At 42.4% G+C, this 14,680-nt stretch overlaps 1 protein-coding gene and 1 long non-coding RNA gene across 4 annotated transcripts in view; both read left to right on the top strand.

Annotated features, from left to right (window-relative positions):
- The window catches only part of LOC124028160 (transketolase-like), a 34,556-nt gene extending 22,823 nt beyond the window's left edge, over nucleotides 1-11,733 (top strand). For all 3 annotated transcript variants that reach the window (XM_046340299.1, XM_046340298.1, XM_046340297.1), the window contains exons 9-14: nucleotides 2,915-3,071; nucleotides 5,244-5,374; nucleotides 5,899-5,982; nucleotides 6,370-6,463; nucleotides 7,036-7,158; nucleotides 11,231-11,733. In XM_046340299.1, the coding sequence (XP_046196255.1) occupies nucleotides 2,915-3,071; nucleotides 5,244-5,374; nucleotides 5,899-5,982; nucleotides 6,370-6,463; nucleotides 7,036-7,158; nucleotides 11,231-11,418 (777 nt within the window). In that variant the 3' untranslated portion in view covers nucleotides 11,419-11,733. The remainder of the gene's footprint in view (nucleotides 1-2,914; nucleotides 3,072-5,243; nucleotides 5,375-5,898; nucleotides 5,983-6,369; nucleotides 6,464-7,035; nucleotides 7,159-11,230) is intronic.
- A 2-nt stretch (nucleotides 11,734-11,735) lies between these two features.
- Nucleotides 11,736-13,327, top strand: LOC124028192. The gene is made up of 2 exons (XR_006837562.1): nucleotides 11,736-12,166; nucleotides 12,217-13,327. It is a non-coding gene; the product is annotated as an uncharacterized LOC124028192 (long non-coding RNA).
- The last annotated feature ends 1,353 nt before the right edge of the window (nucleotides 13,328-14,680 follow it).

Below are 14,680 nucleotides of genomic sequence, written 5' to 3'. Positions count from 1 at the left end.
CAGACCCATAAATATCATACCCCCCCAGAAATGTTAACCTCTCCTGTTATTGTAATGGTGAGAGATTAGCATGTCTTGGAGGTATGATATAAAATACTAACCTCTCCTGTTATTGTAATGGTGAGAGGTTAGCATGTCTTGGAGGTATGATATAAAATACTAATTTCCCCTGTTATTGTATTGGTGAGAGGTTAGCATGTCTTGGAGTATTGATATAAAATACTAACCTCTCCTGTTATTGTAATGGTGAGAGGTTAGCATGTCTTGGAGGTATGATATAAAATACTAATCTCCCCTGTTATTGTATTGGTGAGAGGTTAGCATGTCTTGGAGTATTGATATAAAATACTAACCTCTCCTGTTATTGTAATGGTGAGAGGTTAGCATGTCTTGGAGTTTTGATATAAAATACTAACCTCTCCTGTTATTGTAATGGTGAGAGGTTAGCATGTCTTGGAGGTATGATATAAAATACTAATCTCCCCTGTTATTGTATTGGTGAGAGGTTAGCATGTCTTGGAGTATTGATATAAAATACTAACCTCTCATGTTATTGTATTGGTGAGAGGTTAGCATGTCTTGGAATATTGCTATAAAATACTAACCTCTCCTGTTATTGTAATGGTGAGAGGTTAGCGTGTCTTGGAGGTATGATATAAAATACTAATCTCCCCTGTTATTGTATTGGTGAGAGGTTAGCATGTCTTGGAGTATTGATATAAAATACTAACCTCTCATGTTATTGTATTGGTGAGAGGTTAGCATGTCTTGGAGTATTGCTATAAAATACTAACCTCTCCTGTTATTGTAATGGTGAGAGGTTAGCATGTCTTGGAGTATTGATATAAAATACTAATATCCCCTGTTATTGTATTGGTGAGAGGTTAGCATGTCTTGAAGGTATGATATAAAATACTAACCTCTCCTGTTATTGTAATGGTGAGAGGTTAGCATGTCTTGGAGGTATGATATAAAATACTAACCTCTCCTGTTATTGTATTGGTGAGAGGTTAGCATGTCTTGGAGGTATGATATAAAATACTAATCTCCCCTGTTATTGTATTGGTGAGAGGTTAGCATGTCTTGGAGTATTGATATAAAATACTAACCTCTCATGTTATTGTATTGGTGAGAGGTTAGCATGTCTTGGAGTATTGCTATAAAATACTAACCTCTCCTGTTATTGTAATGGTGAGAGGTTAGCATGTCTTGGAGTATTGATATAAAATACTTACCTCTCCTGTTATTGTCATGGTGAGAGGTTAGCATGTCTTGGAGTATTGATATAAAATACTTACCTCTCCTGTTATTGTCATGGTGAGAGGTTAGCATGTCTTGGAGGTATGATATAAAATACTAATCTCCCCTGTTATTGTATTGGTGAGAGGTTAGCATGTGTTGGAGTATTGATATAAAATACTAACCTCTCCTGTTATTGTAATGGTGAGAGGTTAGCATGTCTTGGAGTATTGATATAAAATACTAACCTCTCCTGTTATTGTAATGGTGAGAGGTTAGCATGTCTTAGAGTATTGATATAAAATACTAACCTCTCATGTTATTGTATTGGTGAGAGGTTAGCATGTCTTGGAGTATTGATATAAAATACTAACCTCTCCTGTTATTGTAATGGTGAGAGGTTAGCATGTCTTGGAGTATTGATATAAAATACTAACCTCTCCTGTTATTGTAATGGTGAGAGGTTAGCATGTCTTGGAGGTATGATATAAAATACTAATCTCCCCTGTTATTGTATTGGTGAGAGGTTAGCATGTCTTGGAGTATTGATATAAAATACTAACCTCTCATGTTATTGTAATGGTGAGAGGTTAGCATGTCTTGGAGTATTGATATAAAATACTAACCTTTCCTGTTATTGTAATGGTGAGAGTTTAGCATGTCTTAGAGTATTGATATAAAATACTAACCTTTCCTGTTATTGTAATGGTGAGAGTTTAGCATGTCTTGGAGTATTGATATAAAATACTAACCTCTCCTGTTATTGCAATGGTGAGAGGTTAGCATGTCTTGGAGGTATGATATAAAATACTAATCTCCCCTGTTATTGTATTGGTGAGAGGTTAGCATGTCTTGGAGTATTGATATAAAATACTAACCTCTCATGTTATTGTAATGGTGAGAGGTTAGCATGTCTTGGAGTATTGATATAAAATACTAACCTCTCCTGTTATTGTAATGGTGAGAGGTTAGCATGTCTTGGAGGTATGATATAAAATACTAATCTCCCCTGTTTTTGTATTGGTGAGAGGTTAGCATGTCTTGGAGGAATGACATGTGTGCGTCTTTAACTCTATTTTAATACACATATAACTGAATTTGGCCCATTACTTTTGGTCCCCTAAAATGGTGGTACAATGTACAAAAAGTGCTGTAATTTCTAAGCGGTTTAGCCGATATGGATGAAAATACCCTGAAATTAAAGCTGACAGTCTGCACTTTACCCCCAGTCGTTGTTTGATTTTAAACCCAAACCTTTGGAGTATAGACCCAAAATAATAAAAAATCCTTCACTGTCCCAATAATTGTGGAGGTCACTGGACATGTCCCCGAGAGGTTCAAGAGGGACTAGATTTACTGCCTGGCTCCAGAGGAGGCTCATCCAGGGAGGAAGAGGAGGATGGATCCTGAATTTGTGCCTACGTCTTGAATAGCACCCTATTCCCTTTATAGTATACTTAAAACCAGGGTGCACACAAAGTAATGCACTATATAGGGAATGTGGGGCCATTTGGGATGCATCCCTTGTAAATTAATAGACGGTGACATGGAAGATGTCACCCTTGGCTTCATTAAAATAATTTCCATCCATTATTCGCTCTAACTAATCTTGCCAAAGTCACCAGCTGCCATTGTTATAGTGTGATGGAACCCCTTCTTCCCCTTTTCCCTCTAGGTGAGTGTTGCCACTGGTTGCGCTGCCCGTGAGAGGAACGTTGTGTACGCCAGCACCCTGGCCTCCTTCTTCACCCGCGCCTACGACCAGCTCCGCATGGCTGCCATCTCAGAGAGCAACATCAATCTGTGTGGCTCCCACTGCGGCCTGTCCATTGGTGAGTCTGTCTGTCAGCCATTCATCCACCCCAAACACCCTCACTACATGCTACTCACACAACCTCCCATCATCACCCCCATGAACTGTAACCTATCACCTCACAACCCCACCCTATTCCCATTGACCTCACTCACTCTGCACTCTTTCTATTGGCTCAAGTCAACGCATCCTCAAATGTTCTGAAAGCCTAAAGTGACTGTCGTCCACCTTGATCCAAGTTCCTATTTTTCTTTCTCTCTCTCCACTTCTGTGTTTTCCTCCTCACCTCCTCCTTCACCCTCTGAGTTCCCAAGCCTCCCTCTCTCCTCCCCGACCCCTGACACTGTCTGTCCTGGACGCTGTCACCTTTACCGGAGGACCTGATATCCCTCTCCTCTGTTAGTCCTTCAGGTACACTGCATGCCACCCTCTCAATCTGTCTGTCTGTCTGTCTGCACACCTGCCTGCCCCACTCTCTGTCTGTCTGCTCTACTGTCTGTCTGTCTGCCCACCTGCATGACACTCTCTCTGTCCTATTGCCAGTCTGTCTGTCTGCACACCTGCCTGCCAAACTCTCTGTCTGTCCTACTGTCTGCCCACCTGCATGACACTCTCTCTGTCCTACTGTATGTGTTACGCCCCTGAAACCAGGGGAGAAATAATCACGACAGTGATACGGTGTTGTATTCTCAATTCAACGTATAGTTCAATCATTTCACAAAAGTAACACATTACATAACAGAACACCCATTATACAAATAACACAGCAAAATATCTTATTAACAACACGCATGTTCATTCACAATCGACATAAAATGGCAGCTACTCTCAGTACGATGCTATCCTTCACTTCAACCGAGCAGGGCTAATATTACTCTCTTCAAACTTAACTCTACCTTCCTCAAGACGTTACTAAAACACACCTTAAACACTCTTGACATGTTCGCTAGTTATAACATTTAAATTACTATTTTTTATCATCAATAAAGTACCTGAAAACAGGGGAGAAATAATCACGAGAGTGATACGGTGTTGTATTCTCAAAATCAACATTTAGTTCAATGAGAAAAGACCGCGAATTTCCCCAGGAATATGGGTGGAGACCAGAGCAATCGATCTCAGACTCATAGATTAAGAGCATTTCGTAGATCACAGATTAACACTTTTAGGCACTACAAAATAAAGTAACCAATATAACGTTTACACATTACTCTCACAATTCGTACCCTTTGACAGATTTTAACTTTAACACAATTATATGAATGTTATCAATCTCTATCAACTAATACTGAATGCATCTTTTTAACCTTAGATGTTTTAAGATCCTCACATACTATGAATTTACAAATACTTTTCAATGTATAACAGGCTATTAATATTTCCTTTAACCTGTCACATATGTCCTACTGTCTGTCTGACCATCTGCCTGCCAGTCTGTCTGTCTGTCCTACTGTCTGTCTGCACACCTGCATGCCACTCTCTCTGTCTGTCTGTCTGTCTGTCTGTCTGTCTGTCTGTCTGTCTGTCTGTCTGTCTGTCTGTCTGTCTGTCTGTCTGTCTGTCTGTCTGTCTGTCTGTCTGTCTGTCTGTCTGTCTGTCTGTCTGTCTGTCTGTCTGTCTGTCTGTCTGTCTGTCTGTCTGTCTGTCTGTCTGTCTGTCTGTTTGTCTGCACACCTGCCTGCCACTCTGTCTGTCTGTCTGTCTGTCTGTCTGTCTGTCTGTCTGTCTGTCTGTCTGTCTGTCTGTCTGTCTGTCTGTCTGTCTGTCTGTCTGTCTGTCTGTCTGTCTGTCTGTCTGTCTGTCTGTCTGTCTGTCTGTCTGTCTGTCTGTCCTACTGTTTGTCTGCACACCTGCCTGCCACTCTCTCTCTCTGTCTGTCTGTCCTACTGTTTGTCTGCACACCTGCCTGCCACTCTCTCTGTCTGTTTGTCCTGTTGACCTCATTCCTTTCTGGTCTTATACACCTGCATGTCTGTCAGTTCACCAAGCCTTTCGCTTTATATTGGGTTGAAATAGTATTCAAGTTTTGTTGAGCCTGCCTGGAGTGTGGGATGGATGTGGTTTTCACCAGGCACGCTCAATGAAGCACGTCTAAAGTCCCTGAAAAACAACATACTGTTTGCTTTCTGCTACATTTGACAACATTTTGGAATTAAATTATTCTAACTTGGTGAGTATGTGTGTGTTCCAGGAGAGGACGGGCCTTCTCAGATGGGCCTAGAAGACATAGCCATGTTTAGGGCCATCCCCACAGCAACCATCTTCTACCCCAGCGATGGCGTTTCTATTGAAAAGGCAGTGGAGCTTGCCGCCAGCACAAAGGTACTTATTATATCCTCCCACCAAAAATATATCGGTTCTTATCCCCATACCCCCAAAAAGCTATTGGTCCTTATCCCCATACCCCCAAAAAGCTATGGGTCCTTATCCACATACCCCCAAAAAGATATGGGTCCTTATCCCCATACCCTCAAAATGTTATTGGTCCTTATCTCCATACCCTCAAAATGCTATTGGTCCTTACCTCCATACTCCCAAAATGCTATTGGTCCTTACCTCCATACTCCCAAGATGTTATTGGTCCTTACCTCCATACTCCCAAAATGTTATTGGTCCTTACCTCCATACTCCCAAAATGTTATTGGTCCTTACCTCCATACTCCCAAAATGCTATTGGTTTCTCATTCCCTCCCACATTATGTTATTTGTCCTCCAACATTAATGTAATCCCTCTACCTCCCAGACCACCCCAAAACCAGAGGATGGGCTTTGTGTTCTCACCCTACAATGTAATACCTGTTTCCAATGAATTCCAATATACATTGTACTATGTTATCTTTTTTTAGGGTGTTTGCTACATAAGAACCAGCCGCCCCGAGAATCCCATCATCTACAGCAGCAATGAGGACTTCCATGTTGGACAGGCTAAGGTGAGCATCACTCAGCTCTGAAAATGTTCTACATTACGTTAACTACACAGACTAATCATAGCCTTGACTAAACCACTTTAGTTTTCTATCTTGCTTCAGGACGTGCTAGGACGTGCTATGATTAGTAAAAGGATTAGTTTAATCAGTTGTACAGCTTCCATAATAGGAACTACTGTATCGCACTGAGAACGTTTTGTCTGACAACTGAAATAGTTTCTACTATGGATGCAGTACAAGTGGTTGACTGGCTGGAACACAAGCCTGCAGACAGACAGGGTTGTCTTCTAGTAGGATAAACAATGAATCTCTCATCCAATAGTCACAAGCAGGAAGAGTTGTATGAGATGTGCTAGAGCCTTGCTGCTAACCCTTCCCTGTCCATCTCAGGTGGTGTACCAGAGTACGGAGGACAAGGTGACCGTGATCGGAGCTGGGATTACTCTGCATGAGGCCGTGGCTGCAGCTGAGATGCTCAAGAAAGGTACAGTACAACTACAGCCAGATCAATGATATAACTATGTGGGTGTGGAGAAATACTTGGAACTCCTGTCTGGGGTAATGATCTCTTTTCTTCACACACTAATATTGGCTCCATGCACTAATGCGCTGCTATTTAATTCAATCAGTTCATTAGCGTTGGTGCACAACATCTTATTCTCCTATAAGTGTTAGACTTTCTCAACTATATGTTCAAGTTTATCCAGGTTAGAAAGCTTTATCCCTCCCTCAATGATTTATTATCATATATATTATATATTTTTATTATATATATATTTAAGGTTCAGGTTTCAGAGTCATTCTCTGTGTAGCTGCCTGTGTCTTATTATTGTTTCTCCACTGAAACACTCTACTCAAGGATCCACAATTCCAGTAACTCCAGTAACACATTTCCAGGTTTTCCAAAAATCCTGGTTGAAGGATTCCAGTTTTCCTGCTTATTAATTTCTAATTCCATGAATCTTCCAACCAGGATTTCTGAAAAACCTGGGAATTCTGCAATCCTCTGCACTGCTGTTGATTAACGCTATGTTTTCCACCTTGTTGTTTTCCCAGAAAGGATCTTCATCAGGGTGATTGACCCGTTCACCATCAAACCCCTAGACTCCAAGACCATCATTGAGCATGCTCGCCAGACCAGGGGGCGTATCCTCACTGTAGAGGATCACTACTACGAAGGTACGCTTTTTCTGACCAGTGTTTCAACCTCCTTTGACCAAACACCAGGAAGTTAGAGAGGGACCAAACACCAGGAAGTTAGAGAGGGACCAAACACCAGGAAGTTAGAGAGGGACCAAACACCAGGAAGTTAGAGAGGGACCAAACACCAGGAGGTTAAAGAGGGACCAAACACCAGGAGGTTAAAGAGGGACCAAACACCAGGAAGTAACCACTTCACCAGACTCCAGCATTCGAGGGTACTTTATGTAGTTTAGCCACATTGTAGTGTTTTAGCCATATACAGTGCCTTGCGAAAGTATTCGGCCCCCTTGAACTTTGCGACCTTTTGCCACATTTCAGGCTTCAAACATAAAGATATAAAATTGTATTTTTTTGTGAAGAATCAACAACAAGTGGGACACAATCATGAAGTGGAACGACATTTATTGGATATTTCAAACTTTTTTAACGTGCAAAATTATTCAGCCCCCTTAAGTTAATACTTTGTAGCGCCACCTTTTGCTGCGATTACAGCTGTAAGTCGCTTGGGGTATGTCTCTATCAGTTTTGCACATCGAGAGACTGACATTTTTTTCCCATTCCTCCTTGCAAAACAGCTCGAGCTCAGTGAGGTTGGATGGAGAGCATTTGTGAACAGCAGTTTTCAGTTCTTTCCACAGATTCTCGATTGGATTCAGGTCTGGACTTTGACTTGGCCATTCTAACACCTGGATATGTTTATTTTTGAACCATTCCATTGTAGATTTTGCTTTATGTTTTGGATCATTGTCTTGTTGGAAGACAAATCTCCGTCCTAGTCTCAGGTCTTTTGCAGACTCCATCAGGTTTTCTTCCAGAATGGTCCTGTATTTGGCTCCATCCATCTTCCCATCAATTTTAACCATCTTCCCTGTCCCTGCTGAAGAAAAGCAGGCCCAAACCATGATGCTGCCACCACCATGTTTGACAGTGGGGATGGTGTGTTCAGGGTGATGAAAAGTTCAATTTTGGTTTCATCTGACCAGAGCACCTTCTTCCACATGTTTGGTGTGTCTCCCAGGTGGCTTGTGGCAAACTTTAAACGTCACTTTTTATGGATATCTTTAAGAAATGGCTTTCTTCTTGCCACTCTTCCATAAAGGCCAGATTTGTGCAATATACGACTGATTGTTGTCCTATGTACAGAGTCCCCCACCTCAGCTGTAGATCTCTGCATTTCATCCAGAGTGATCACGGGCCTCTTGGCTGCATCTCTGATCAGTCTTCTCCTTGTATGAGCTGAAAGTTTAGAGGGACGGCAAGGTCTTGGTAGATTTGCAGTGGTCTGATACTCCTTCCATTTCAGTATTATCGCTTGCACAGTGCTCCTTGGGATGTTTAAAGCTTGGGAAATCTTTTTGTATCCAAATCTGGCTTTAAACTTCTTCACAACAGTATCTCGGACCTGCCTGGTGTGTTCCTTGTTCTTCATGATGCTCTCTGCGCTTTTAACGGACCTCTGAGACTATCACAGTGCAGGTGCATTTATACAGAGACTTGATTACACACAGGTGGATTGTATGTATCATCATTAGTCATTTAGGTCAACATTGGATCATTCAGAGATCCTCACTGAACTTCTGGAGAGAGTTTGCTGCACTGAAAGTAAAGGGGCTGAATAATTTTGCACGCCCAATTTTTCAGTTTTTGATTTGTTAAAAACGTTTGAAATATCCAATAAATGTCGTTCCACTTCATGATTGTGTCCCACTTGTTGTTGATTCTTCACAAAAAAATACAGTTTTATATCTTTATGTTTGAAGCCTGAAATGTGGCAAAAGGTCGCAAAGTTCAATGGGGCCGAATACTTTCACAAGGCACTGTATATTGCATGGCCTTTACAACCTGGCAACCTGAAATATTTTGCCATTATTTATTTATGATTATGCAGCCAGTGTCCTCTCATTGGCCCATAGACACTTGGGTGTGTTGTGGTGGCATGTTCCAATTGGATGAGTGGCTGAGACGTGATGCAGTGGCATGTTCTCATTGGCCCGAAAAGCACCACGTGTTAGGTACTGTCATGGTGGGCGAGATATATTCTGTTCTGGTGTATTTTGTTTGCTGAGGAGGGAGACTGTGTGTGTGTGTGTGTGTGTGTGTGTGTGTGTGTGTGTGTGTGTGTGTGTGTGTGTGTGTGTGTGTGTGTGTGTGTGTGTGTGTGTGTGTGTGTGTGTGTGTGTGTGTGTGTGTGTGTGTGTGTGCGGGCCAGAGAAGCAGAGTGCTGTCAGATTTCCTTAGTGGAGTGTGCTCCCATGGGGCTTTCTGTGACCCAGATATCACATAGACAGCTATGTCCAACACAGACAGCCATGCCTAGTCCTGCCCAGCCTGTGTCTGTGTAGGTTAGGTCCGGAGGAGATGAGAGTGGGGGTGGGGAGGGGACAGACTGGACCAAAGATGTGTGGCATCCAAAATCAGTAGCATCCCCCTCTCTGTCCCCTAAGGGGAGAGAAACTAGAGATAGCATGGGCGAAAAAGAGTCAGAGAACGAAGGACAGATAGAGGGTGAGAATATAGGAGGGGAGGGGCTTGCATCAAATCAAATCAAATCAAATCAAATTTATTTATATAGCCCTTCGTACATCAGCTGATATCTCAAAGTGCTGTACAGAAACCCAGCCTAAAACCCCAAACAGCAAACAATGCAGGTGTAAAAGCACGGTGGCTAGGAAAAACTCCCTAGAAAGGCCAAAACCTAGGAAGACCTAGAGAGGAACCGGGCTATGTGGGGTGGCCAGTCCTCTTCTGGCTGTGCCGGTAGAGATTATAACAGAACATGACCAAGATGTTCAAATGTTCATAAATGACCAGCATGGTCAAATAATAATAAGGCAGAACAGTTGAAACTGGGCAGCAGCACAGTCAGATGGACTGGGGACAGCAAGGAGCCATCATCAGGTAGTCCTGGGGCACGGTCCTAGGGCTCAGGCGAGAGAGAGAAAGAAAGAGAGAATTGACCAGTCCTCTTCTGGCTGTGCCAGGTGGAGATTATAACAGAACGTCAAGATGTTCAAATGTTCATAAATGACCAGCATGGTTGAATAATAGTAAGGCAGAACAGTTGAAACTGAGCAGCAGCATGGCCAGGTGGACTGGGGACAGCAAGGAGTCATCATGTCAGGTAGTCCTGGGGCATGGTTCTAGGGCCAGGTCCTCCGAGAGAGAGAAAGAAAGAGAGAAGGAGAGAATTAGAGAAACACTTAGATTTACACAGGACACCGAATAGGACAGGAGGTACTCCAGATAAACAAACTGAGCCCCGACACATAAACTACTGCAGCATAAATAGAGGCTGAGACAGGAGGGGTCAGGAGACAGACACCCCCGGACAGGGCCAAACAGGAAGGATATAACCCCACCCACTTTGCCAAAGCACAGCCCCCACACCACTAGAGGGAGTATAGCCCACAAAATACAACCCAAGGGGTGGGGGGAACCCAGACAGGCCGACCACAACAGTGAAGGAGCAAGCCAGTGACTCAGCCCCGTAACAGGGTTAGAGGCAGAGAATCCCAGTGGAAAACGGGAACCGGCCAGGCAGAGACAGCAAGGGGCGGTTCGTTGCTCAGAGCCTTTCCGTTCACCTTCCCACTCCTGGGCCAGACTACACTCAATCATATGACCCACTGAAGAGATGAGTCTTCAGTAAAGACTTAAAGGTTGAGACCGAGTTTGCGTCTCATCATGGCAAGCTCAGAAATAGATCAATGGCTTCATCCAAATGACCAATGAGCAATGAGTGGCTTCAGGTAGAACCTTTAGGCAGTGGGCACTGATCTAGGATCAGCTTATCTACCCTCAATCATAACCTTTAAGTGTAGCGGTATAAACACAAAGCTGACCTTAGGTCAGTGTTTGAGCTCAACTTAATCCTAGTGTCTCAGATTGGGGTCAATTCCATTTCAATTCAGCAAATTTTGGGAAGGAAACCGAATTTCAAATTGACTGAATTGAATATGAATTGACCATAACCCTGTCGCAGAGAAGGTTCTTCCTGTCCCTTCCCTTTGTCATGTCACGTATTTAATGTATTGTTGCTGTTCCTCAGGTGGTCTGGGGGAGGCAGTGTGCTCAGCGGTGGTGAACGAGCAGGGCTTCACCCTACAGCGGCTGGCCGTGGCCCACGTTCCCCGCAGCGGCAAGTCCAACGAGCTGCTCAAGATTTACGGCATCGACCGCGAAGCCATTTGCCAGGCCATCAGGAAGATGCTCAGCGGCTCTGCCAACGCCAAGTAGCTCCACCCCTTCCTGCCTAAGCCCCACCCGACCCAATTCTACCACCCCTCAGATAAACGTTTCATGTCACATGACACCACCCCACCCGGTAACCTCGCCCCCTCACCGTGAAAGTCCACCCCTGTGTTTACTGAAGTAACGTGAGTTTGTGCTGAATGTACATTTTGACGTAACCGTCACACATTTAACTTTTTTCCCTCACACACACACACACACACGTACACACACACACACACACACACACACACACACACACACACACACACACACACACACACACACACACACACACACACACACACGCACGCACGCACGCACACATACACATACACATACACACACGCACGCACGCACACACACACACACACACACACACACACACACACACACACACACACACAAAACCCCACTCCCACTTCCTGGTAACCATGGGTCATCACAGGGTCAAGTTTAGAAATGAAAATGAGAGGTAGTCAGTAGTCCTCCAACCCGGTTGGCAGGTGTAGATTCTCCGTACCAAACAATCCAATAAAGACTGTACATGTTGTTTGTTACTCAATGCAGGTACCTTTATGTGATGCTCATGTGTTTTTAAATTCTTCCTCTTTGATATTTTCAACCCCAAAACAACCAGCAGCAGTCTATTTTAATACTTTTATATTGTTCTGATGTAGTTCTGAAGACAGGCTGGGGCATGTGGTAGTGAAATCTAGGTGTCGTCTCCATGACATGTGGTAGTGAAATCTAGGTGTCGTCTCCATGGCATGTGGTAGTGAAATCTGTGGTAGTGAAATCTAGGTGTCGTCTCCATGACATGTGGTAGTGAAATCTAGGTGTCGTCTCCATGACATGTGGTAGTGAAATCTAGGTGTCGTCTCCATGACATGTGGTAGTGAAATCTAGGTGTCGTCTCCATGACATGTGGTAGTGAAATCTAGGTGTCGTCTCCATGACATGTGGTAGTGAAATCTAGGTGTCGTCTCCATGACATGTGGTAGTGAAATCTAGGTGTCGTCTCCATCCATGTGGTAGTGAAATCTAGGTGTCGTCTCCATGACATGTGGTAGTGAAATCTAGGTGTCGTCTCCATGACATGTGGTAGTGAAATCTAGGTGTCGTCTCCATGACATGTGGTAGTGAAATCTAGGTGTCGTCTCCATGACATGTGGTAGTGAAATCTAGGTGTCGTCTCCATGACATGTTTGTAGAGCGTAGTCCAATAAAAAATAAATACAGACAATCAAATAGAAATGTATGTGGGCCATAAATATCAGTGAAGTGAAAAGACCATACAGTTTGAACCATATGTCTCTTTAAATCACAACACCCAACTTGTACTGGACAGCTCGTGTTAGCACAGCACACATGAACTTCTTTTCATCTCTACAGCTCAGGCGTAGACTAGCTAAACATATGGCGTCAGAGAACTGCCAAAATGTTGTGCGTTCAACCTTTGGCAGATATCTAACTCCATATTAACACCTTTTACCTGGATGAGCAAACAAGAAGAAGTACGTTAGCCCGAACTGTCTGAACATACCAATAATGTTTCTATTCCATTTACATTTTTGTCATTTAGCGTATGCTCTTATCCAGAGTGACTTACAGGAGCAGGATCAATGTGTTCTCTACAGCAAATAGTTTGAGTTGGAGGTCGGGGAGAGGGATACAGGGCCAGCTAGGACTTACAGTATGGTTCAGCGTTTCCATTTGAATTCAGTCAATTCAGGAAGTGAATTGATCCTAACCCTGGATTAGAGAGAGTCTCTGTGCTTGTGGCCATGGTGATGTTGGGAGCATGCTGTTACATCTGAACTGTGAACCTAGTACAACACCTCCTTCGTTACTTGAACTTCTGTATGTACCTTATACTTTTATTTATTAAAGCCCTCTGCATTTGAATTCTAGAGTTTGCAAGTAGTTCTGTGTGTTTTTTTGACTGTGTATCTGTGTGTTGTGTATGTGTGCATGCATATCAGAGTGTAGATCTATTGAAAGGCAGGTTGGTGGATTTGCTTATTCAAAACATTCGCATTAGACTATTGTGCATGGAAGACTAACCAAAGGGTACATGTTCAATAGATAAGACTACTAAACTAATATAAAACAATATGAAAAGTTTCATGACAAAACACTATATATACATTTTTCAGAAATGTTGGTAAATTAGCTTTGGTGTGTTTTTTCACTAATCATAGCATGGGGCTGTTGAATGACAGACATGTACAGTATTTGTTTAAAATCTGTTTAAAATCATTTCAGAGAGACAAATAACCATGTTTTTTCCCTAAATGCTAAAAATCCATATGTAAAACATTTACATCTGACATTTTAGTCATTTAGCAGATGCTTGTATCCAGAGCGACGGACAGTACTGTAAGTGCATTCCTCTTAAGATAGCTTGGTGAGACAATCCCATATCACAGTCAAATATACAGGATACAAAAGTTCCATTCCAGCTAAACAATAGATATATAGCGTTTAGCATAAAATAAAAAAAATCATACATCTATAATCTGTTAATAAAAATCTGAGAGAAGTAATATTTTACACACACATGAAGGTACCCATAAGCAACCAATTCTGATGAAAAAAAAACACAAATGTGAAGAATTGGTACATATAGCATTTTGGAAATAAACTTCATATTAAAAACTTCAGGGGAGATATTTTCATGATAGAAAATAGTTCAAATCCGTGTAAAATATATTAGTACATTTTAAAATGTATTTTTTAGTGTGCCATTCAGTTTGAATAGGATTATAATTGCAGAAGGTTTATCTTTCTTTTCAACTCTGTACAATTTTCCATTTGATCAAAACCAGCACCTACAGAGAGTATCCAGATATGATCAGGAAAGATTGACAGATGACAGAGCAGAGTTGGTCCATCGGTCACCATTGTTACGCTGAGATCCTATCAGCAGACAGTATAAGTTTGAATATATCAAGTCCTGAGATCAGTTCATCCAATGGCAGCTCGGCAATGTGCACAGGTAGGTAGCACAGTAATGTGTGTAGGTAGCACAGTAAATGCCACTGCCCATTCTACTTTGTTGTCGTGTCTTTGGCTATGCCGGATTAAGTGATATGACATGCTATTCTATAAAATAATTTATCTCATTATACTAATCATGTAAATGTAATTAACTAGAAAGTCGGGGCACCACGAAATAATGTTTATAGAGCTGTTATCTACCGAATAAACTCTTAAAGACCTGGTAGTCTTTTACATCAGTAGCAGTCAATTATTAATCGTCACC

Source organism: Oncorhynchus gorbuscha, linkage group LG03 (assembly GCF_021184085.1).
Source record: "Oncorhynchus gorbuscha isolate QuinsamMale2020 ecotype Even-year linkage group LG03, OgorEven_v1.0, whole genome shotgun sequence".
NCBI lineage: Eukaryota > Metazoa > Chordata > Actinopteri > Salmoniformes > Salmonidae > Oncorhynchus > Oncorhynchus gorbuscha.
The sequence above is the reverse complement of the archived record's forward strand: the minus strand, read 5'-3'. Positions and strand labels throughout refer to the sequence as shown.